General features: G+C 62.4%; 1 protein-coding gene across 1 annotated transcript in view; it reads left to right on the forward strand.

The window, feature by feature from the left end:
- PEX14 (peroxisomal biogenesis factor 14) overlaps positions 1–4,764 on the forward strand; it is a 127,498-nt gene extending 122,734 nt beyond the window's left edge. The window contains exons 8-9 of the mRNA XM_090268579.1: positions 1,977–2,068; positions 3,691–4,764. Coding sequence (XP_090124705.1) covers positions 1,977–2,068; positions 3,691–4,129 — 531 coding nt within the window. The 3' untranslated portion in view covers positions 4,130–4,764. The remainder of the gene's footprint in view (positions 1–1,976; positions 2,069–3,690) is intronic.
- Positions 4,765–8,868: the final 4,104 nt, after the last annotated feature.

Below are 8,868 nucleotides of genomic sequence, written 5' to 3' on the forward strand. Positions count from 1 at the left end.
GGGGGCCCAGGATCGGGCCTGGTGGCTGAGAGCCGCTTCTCGGGCTTGCTTTTCTCCGGGGCCCTGACCCGGCCCGGCCCCTTTCATCTGTCTCTCCTGCACTGAAGCGGGGCTCACTGGCTGGTGCCTAAGCCCACATGTGTGAAGCCTGGTTACCCCATAAACCAAAGACTCAGAGCTGTGTTTTCTCAGCTGTAATATATAAGTTTTTATGTCTGGCTTCCAAGCTCCTACTGCAGCACTGTAAAAAATTAAAAAGAAGAGCATTAAGTAATTTAAAAAAACCTACATAAAACTGAAGGCTGGGAGTTTTCTACAACTGTTTTTTTAAAGAGACTGGCTAAAAAGCCCCAGATGTCAGACTTGATTTCTAAACCCTGGCTTCTGGCACCATATGCGTTTGGAAATTTGAGTCCTTTGTAGGCCGGGGAGTGGAAATTGCTCCCTTGTTAATGGGCTGCTATAGCTTTCAAGGTTTCGGAGAAGCCAGAACAGTGGCTCCTGGGTCTGTACTGTCTGGTGGTCTGGCGCGGGGGGCCCCCAGGGGGTGTGTGTGAGGGCGGTGGGTGTTGGCATGCACCCGCACGCACGCTGCCTGGCTTTTCCTTCCCGAGCCCCTGGACCCTCGGAGGGGCCACTCCTGCAAAGGTGTGCTGGGCGCTGCGAGCCCCGGAGCAGGTCAGCGGGAGGTCTGCGGGCCCCTCCACTGGGCCAGCTTGGGCCCCCCATAGTCTCCTGACCTTGTTGCTGGGGCTTTCTTTATCTGGCGAAGGCAGCATGGTCAGGGAGGCAGGGACCTTGCGCGGTGAATCTGTGCACTTGAAGCCACCTCAAAGTGGCCCCCAGCCGGGATGCGGCGGGCCCACCCACCTGAGGCCGCCTCACCTGGAATTGGCCCATAAACACTTCGTACTTCACAGGCTGCTTGGCCACTAACAACCCCATTAGGCGGACCACCCACTTCCTCTTCTCCCTCCGTCCCAACCAGGTTCTCTGAAGTTTTTTACGGGAACTGTCACATTCAGAGGGAAGGACATGTTTGTCAGAGGTTCCTATGGCTCTTGACCCTCCATGGGCCAATTCCAGAGTCCCCAGGGAGGAGTTGAAGTCTGAGGACGACGTCTTTGCTGAGCTGCCCCAGTGACCCCAAGAGAGCAGCTGTGCCCGGCGGCCCGGCTCTGCAGGCAGCAGGCTTGGCTCAGGGTCCGACCTTGCAGAGCTGGGCCGCCGGTCCCCAGCAGCGGGGAAGGGGCCCTGGGTGGGGCCTGTCTGCTGGGCTTGCTGCAGACTCAGCTCGGGGACCCGGCCAGGCAGGACTCGGGTGCCCTCGGCCGCGTGACCCTCCGAGGCAGCTCTCGGGAACCAGTCTCTGGCACCTGCGGGGAGGTGGCTGCCCGTCTCAGCCCCCAGGGTCTCTTCTTCAAGTGGTGTGATGGTCTCTGCAGGGAGAGGGACTTAGCTGGAGGGCGTGGTTGGTGTAGAAGGGAACATTTATTTCTTTTACTAGTTTCGTTTTCCCGGAACACCGCAGGCACACCCAGTGGCGGCAGCCGCAGCTCCCCATCTCCACCCGCACCTCTGCCCCCGACAGCACCCCCCTCCACCCTGCAAGCCCTTCCGTGTGGGCCTCTGAGTGATACAGACTCTCTAGGCCTTGTGCCCTTTTATTTTAGGTACCAGAAGGCCACTGTCGCCCCTAAATTCACGTTAGGCTTCCGTGGTATTGCCAGATAAGCCCAGCAGTCAGGTGTGAGAACACTGGCCACTTAAACAGAGTGTCCTAGGCAGGCAGCCCCTGAGGGGCAGTGGCAGAACCTTCCCAAGGCGTCGCCAGGCTGGTGCACCCCCCGGGTCCCTGAAGCCCAGCCCTCCTCCTGCCCACGGCCACCTGGCTCCATGGAGGAGGTGGGGGGCATGGGGTGTGTGCGGGGGGACAAGCCACCCTGATCCTTCTTCCACTGTGTTTTAACTCTCAGGCCACCACATCCACCAACTGGATCCTGGAGTCCCAGAATATCAATGAACTCAAGTCGGAAATCAACTCCTTGAAAGGGCTTCTGTTGAATCGGTAGGCGAGGAGGAGGCGGGGCTTCTACAAGGCTCTTGGCCTGGGACTGAGCGGAGCTTGTGGCCGTCTAGCTGGGGGGCAGGGGGCATCGGCCCAAGACCCTGACTTGAGCTGTGTGATGCAGTCATAGAGTCTGGGAACCTTTCGAGCTTCTCCTCTCCCTCCCCAGTGGGCCCCGTCCCTTCCCTCTCCAGGATGACAATCTGCAGCGCTCAGAACACCTTTAAAATACCAACTTCCTTGGCCTGTCAAGACCTGATCAAGGAAAGCAGGACCCTGAGCAGAGGAGAGCATCCCATCCCCTCCAGACAGGGCCACTTCCTCCTCTATCCTGAGACCCTGCTGGATCATTCAGAGACACTCGGCCCCCAAGACGGTCCCCACAGAGGGCTGGGTTCCTTTGTGTGGAGGTCCTATTCAAGACAGGGGCAGAAGCATGCCCCTCCCCTGCCCCAGGTCTGCCACCCTCGCAGCCCTGCACGGCTTGCGTGGGATGGGCTGGTTTTAAAAGTGAAAGGCCAGTGTCCTGGGATGCAGGGCTCATTGGTCGCCCGACCTGCAGGGCATCCAGGTCGGCCTTTGTGCGGCTCACGGTGGTCTGCAGGCCTCGGGTTATTGGGGGCCGTGTGAGGCAGTGTGAAGGGTCACTTAGCGTCAAGGATGGGGCTCCAACCAGGGAACCCCCTTCCAGGCCCTCTCTGTAAGAAAGAACCTGGCTGGCCTTGAGAGCGGTGACTATGCTCGGGGGTTGTCATGACGAGGAACCCTGTGGTCCCCAGCCTAGGACACAGCCTCTGAGGCCAGGGGACAGAGCAGGCGTTGGCTGATGGAACTGGTGGTCGCTGAGGCCTTGGCCTGCGCCCCCTGCACAGTGGTCCAAGGAGGAAGAGCTGTCCGGGCCATGCTGGGGAGCCCTGGGCAGCCAGGAGGGGAGTGGGCCTTTGTTCACCTGGCTCAGGCAGAGTCAGGTCCCCTGTCCCAGAGCTTGATTTGTAAGCTGTGGCCGAGAGAGCCTGACCTCCCAGGTCCCTTCTGAACTTGGCTTTGGTTGGGCTGGCTGCCGGCCCGGTGCCCAGGGCTGGGAAGCGGGGGTGGGGAACCGACTTCCCTGGAAGTGTTGAGCTCAGAGGTTTTCTAAGAAAGTGCCCAGGCCTCCCTTCTGGTGCTGGTGCTCCGGACCTGGAGCAGCGCCCCCCCCCCCCGCCCCCCCATTGCAGAGCAGTGGACAAATTAGAGTCAGAGGCTCAGGGCGCCCCGCCCTCGCCTGCGCCCTTCTCTAGGGCTGTAGGCAGACAGCACAAGGACCAGGAGGCTGCGGGCTCCTGCGCGTGGCAGGTTTCCCGGGTGGCTGTCCGGCTGCTGGGAGGGAGACCCAGGGGTGCCCCGAGGGGGCAGGGTGCTCTGTGGGCAGCCCAGGGCAGCTCTGGCTTCTGTCTCAGCTGCCTCAGCCTGCGAGGGGCCTTGTTTCTGTGCAGGCAGGTGGAAGGTTGCCAAGGTCAGCTGAGTGAGCTCATTCCTGTCCCCTGCTCTGTGATGCTGTCCCCGAGCACGTGGGGTCAGGGGAGGAGGGCAGGAGCCCCAGGACGTTGTCATGACCTTGCCCTCTTCTCCCTCCTCACCAGGAGGCAGTTCCCACCCTCCCCATCGGCCCCGAAGATCCCCTCCTGGCAGATCCCCGTCAAGTCGCCATCGCCGTCCAGCCCCGCTGCCGGGAACCACCACAGCAGCAGCGACATCTCACCCGTCAGCAACGAGTCCACAGGGTCCTCGCCCGTGAAGGAGGGCCACAGCCCCGGCGGCCCCGCAGCCCCCTGCCACCTGCTGGGGCCGCCAGAGGAGGGCGAGGGGGTGGTGGACGTCAAGGGCCAGGTGCGCATGGAGGTGCAGGGCGAGGAGGAGAAGCGGGAGGACGAGGAGGACGAGGATGTGAGCCGCGTGGACGAGGAGGACTGCCTCGGCGTGCAGCGGGAGGACCGCCGGGGCGGGGACGGGCAGATCAACGAGCAGGTGGAGAAGCTGCGGCGGCCGGAGGGGGCCAGCAACGAGAACGAGCGGGACTAGGCCCGTGGCCGCGGGGGGGCTGCCCTTCTGCCCACGCAGCCTCCTCCCGCGTGCCGCTTCCTCAGCGTGGCCCTGGACAGACAGCCTTGGCCCGTCCTCACGCCAGGCCGGGGGCCCGTCTCCTGGGCCCGTGTCTCATCCAGGTGTGTCTGCTGAGCGTCTCCGCTAACCTGACACCGAGCATGACAAGGGGCGGCTCTTACCTGACTCCTGCCCCTCCGAGGAGGAGGAGCTGTGCGGACCAGGTGTCTGCTGTCCCGCCTCCTCCCCTGCCTGCAGCTCCTACTTCGCTTCTTGCCAGGGGCCAAGGGCTCTTGTCGCGTCCCATGGCGCCTTTCTCTCGGCAAGGGCCTCCCTCCACCTGAGGCCGCCCTCCACCTGTCCCACCCCATCAGGCCCCATCAACCACCCAAACCGAAGGCGTCACACTGCACTTCCGACTGTCACCTGCCATAGTGGCTCAGCCACACCCCCATGGTGAGACGTGGCTGTCACTCCCCTATGGGAGCCAGGCATCCGGGCCTTCCTGTCTGTCCCTGCCCCCTGGAAACACGTTTGTTTGTGCGATCAGGTATAGGCTCAAATATAAGACACGACTGTATATAATTGTAATAAATACGATTGTCCCTATTTAACCCCTGCCTGCGGTTCCCTGTCGGCTCACGGCGCCCCGTGCCTGCGAGGCGGGTCCGGGCTGAGGCTGCGCCAGGTGAGCGCTGGGGAGACCTGCAGGCGACGTGGGGGGCTGGGCCCGGGCAGGCGTCCCCGGCTGCGCCCCCGGAGCCTGGAGGGTTTTGTCCTCGGCCCCGAGTGTGTGTCGAAGGGCGACAGTGATCCGGGAGGAGAAGGGACCTCGTGTTACTGAATATAGACCTGACGCGAAGGGTGAGGAGCTCTCCTTCCTTAAATGGATGGATGTGCTCCCAGGAGAGAGCGTCTCGCTCTTCCTCCCCCGGCTCCTCTCCCTCTCACCCCCCCCCCCCCCCCCCCCCGTCTCCCTTTAACCTTCACACAGCGTTTAGCTAAACCCAGGAAAACAGCACGAGGCTCCTTCCAGGGAGCGCTCTGTGCCCTGCATCCTGCAGTGCGGTGGCTGGGTGTGGGGACAGAGCATGGTCGCATCTGGGTGCCTTGTGTAGACACAGAGGCTTCGGAGCCAGTGCAGGGAGCGCACCGGCCGCCGTGGAGGTGGAGCCCCGCAGCCGGTACGTACCCCTCCGCGGGGGCACCTCTGGCCGCCACTGCCCGGCCTGGCCCTGGCGAGGGAGGAGGCCAGGGGCTGAGGGCTGAGGGCTGAGTGGCGTTGGGCTGTTTTTTCTCAGAAACGTTTCACCTCCTCTTGATGCCCCTTTTTAGGGCTCTGGGCCCAACCCAACCCCCACCCCAGGCAGCAAACCTCTTCCTGACTCTGGCCGGGGGGTCCACTGGGGAGGTGTCAGATCAGGGCAGCGTGGGCCTCTCTGACCACAGTGGCCACCCCTGGCCTGGTTCCCCACGTTTTGTCCTTGATGCCTACAACCTCCTGGGACATCCCTGTGGCCTTTTTTCCTGCCACGTGCTTCCTGGGGACAAGAAGAGCCCACACAGAGAGTCACCTCTGCCTCCTTGCTGTCCCCAAAGAAGCATTCCCGGTCCCCTGGGCTGCCAGCCTGTGGTGGACAAGGACCCCCCAGGGTCTGGGAGCCAGGCAAGCAGGCCTGAAGCACCCTCGCCCCCACGGGGACAGGCCTGGGGTGGGGCAGGGTTTCCACCCTCTGACCCCTGGTCCTGAGTGGGCGGGCAGGGGGTCGCCCCCTTGAGCTTGATGACTGTTTATCATCATCTCTAATTTTCCAGAGGTTCATCCTACCATGGGACCAGACAGGGTGACCAGAGGCAGGTGGCCTGGGCTGGAACGGCAGCCAGGAGCCCTGCAGGGGCCAGAGGCTGCCGGGGGCCTCACTGTCCTGGGGGCAGGGCAACGGGACCAGCAGGCTTGCAGCGCCCTGGGGCTCACGCAGAGAAACCTGCGCCCCGGGCCTTTGGGCCCCGGGTCCTGAGCGCCGCTGTTGGGTTTTGAGGACAGAGAGCCTGGCCTGATTTCAGGGAGAAAACACCCCTCCCCAAAACAGCCTGAGTGCTGCCTAATAAAGGCAGTGCTGGACGGAGGGAAACAGCCCTTTGAAAAAAAGCCTTTCATTAGAAAAATAATGCATTTCATCCAAATAAGGTAAAAATATTTGGAATGGGGCAGAAGTGAGCAGCAGGCAGCGCCTGTCCGGCCCTTTCTGGAAGGGGGAGATTATTATACTCAATTACAATGTATTTCTGTCAAGTGTCTCAGGAGGGCACTTGCCCAGTGCTGGGAGCTGGGAGGCGGCTGCAGGCCAGCCCGGTGTTCGGGGGTCTGCGGTGCCCCCAGCAGGTGGGACGCCAGGGCGCATCGGGCACATCCTGGGGTGCCCCCTCTGCTGCCCTGCATTCTGCTGCCCTCTGCACAGGGGTCCTGGGGCCCAGAGCTGGGAAGGGGAGCACTCAGCTCGGGAAGGGGATGCTGTTCTGCTGTGGACATCCATGCCAGGTGTTTAAGGGGACAGAGTGAAGCCCCCCTGCACCCCAGGTGTGCTCACAGGTGCACTCAGAGTCTCAATCAAAGTCTCCGTCTCTGTCTCTTTAAATAAAAATGGGAAACTGCTCTTCGATGTTGTGTGACTTGCTTGTCTCACTGAAAGTGAGTCCTGTGTCCTTGCAGACTCCCCATCAGGTGAGAGTGGAGGGTTTTCTAAAGGCTCCTCCTTGCCCTGCGTGCCCAGCCAGGGCACTGCGGTGCTTGTCCTGCAGGCTGGGCCCAGAGCCTTCCTCTCTTCTGATGACGGACCCGGCCCTGCCCCGGTCCTGCCCCAGCCCCTGCCCCGGCCCTGCCCCAGCCCCTGCCTCAGCCCCTGCCCCAGCCCCTGCCCCGGCCCTGCCCCAGCCCCTGCCTCAGCCCCTGCCTCAGCCCCTGCCCCGGCCCTGCCCCAGCCCTGCCCCAGCCCTGCCTTTGTCCCAGCCCCTGTCGTGCTCCAGAGCCCAAGGAGGAGGGGCAGGCAGGAGGCATTTTCTGCGGGCCTGACAACCTTATCCTCAGGAGTTTACTTAATCCTTAGTGTTTCTTGGTCTGTTTGTTTAAAATTGTTTCTGCCAAGGCACCCAGGGAAGAGGTTCCGAGGCTCCAGACAGAGTGAGCACACAGGTGCCAGGGAAACCCTGCAGGTGGGGCGACTCCAGCCTTCGGTGTCACGCTCACCTGCGTCTTGGCCGCCGCTCTGGCCCCTGCTTTTGCTCCTGCTGGGGCAGCAACTGGGCAGGTGGTGCTGATGTGCGACCGCCACCTTCACGCAGGAGCCGCCTGCCCGCCCCCGCCCCACCGCACCCAGCCCCAGGCTCCGTAACAGGAGCGTCGGATGACTTCCACCTGAATCGTGAACAGGTTACTTTCATTGAGCACTTAAAAAGTTGTGGCCCTTCTAGAAGAAGAGAGAAATTTTATTATAATTTCATACGGAGAATGCCTGGAGCCTTTCCCTGCTCCCTGGTGAATCCTGAAAGGCTCTTTGCGGTTCTCAATGCACCTTGGAAACTCGGGTGCCCATCCCCTTTCCCACAGCCCTGAGAGAGTTGTTCCCAGGGGGTCAGCAGTGCGGGGGTGCCTCGGAGACCCCAGTGTGGTTGCCTGGCCTCAGGGAGGGTATGGACAGAGCCGAGGGGCTGGGGAGTCAGGGCAGGGCCTGGGGTTCTTCGGTGGGACAAAGCCTCCCAAGGCTGGGGGGTCTCCCCCAAGGGCTGGGGTTTGGGGTGCACAGGAGAAGCAAGGGGTCAGGCTGCTTGCTCCAACCTCCATCTGCCCCCTGTGCCGGCTTCGAGCCTCTTGTCTGGTCCCATAGGGCGTGGTGCCTTCTCCCTCCCAGGGTGGCACAGGCCTGGCCCCCCGTCTTCCACAGCAGGATCCCCAGGACTGCTGCCCACTTTGCTCCCTGAAGACCTGACGCTGGCCTGGGGATAGCAGCACTTGGTCCCCGACCCCTGTAGTCTGGTCTTGGGCCAAGGCTACCTGTGGGGCAGGGCTGAAGGTGGATGGACAGGCTCCCCAGCCATTGGTCCAAGCCGGGCTGGATGGAGCAAGGCTCCCATGGGTGACTCATCCTGAGCCTGCGAAGCTGGGCCTGGCTCTTTCTAAGAGATTACAAAAGCCTTGAATTTGCCCCAGTTTGGGTGTAGAAGCATCACAGCTACTTAAACCCAGCATGAAAACATGTTTTACTGCATTTCTTCCCGAGTCCAGCAAGCCACAGGGAGTGTTGTAGGGCCTGCACCCACTCCGCACCCCTGGGGTGGGGCACCGCCCGCTGCAGGCCCCTCCCTCCTGGGGCTGGTGAGCATGAGCTCCTGGAGGTCATGGTGGGTGCTTCTCGTCTGGGGCAGGGTTAGTGAGCAGGACAGTGAGCCTGGTGATCGGGGGCTGGGCCTTGCCTTGTCCCCAGTGGAGTCCCGCTTGGAAGCTGGCCTTGCCTGCCCACTGCTGTGGGTCTGCTGAGGTCCGCCAGGGCCCAAGAGACCTGGGAGCAGCTGAAGAGAGGACAGTTTTTTTGGAGGGGTCTTCCCTGAGTGCCCATCTTCCCTCCCCTTAGCCCCAGGAGTACCTGGGAGGCAGCTGAAGTTGGAACCCCCGGGAGCTGCCCCCTAAAGCTTCTGTGGGCCCTGCCCCACTGCAGTGCCCAGAG

Source organism: Furipterus horrens, unplaced genomic scaffold (genome assembly GCF_987537825.1).
Source record: "Furipterus horrens unplaced genomic scaffold, mFurHor1.1.pri manual_scaffold_3, whole genome shotgun sequence".
Lineage (NCBI taxonomy): Eukaryota > Metazoa > Chordata > Mammalia > Chiroptera > Furipteridae > Furipterus > Furipterus horrens.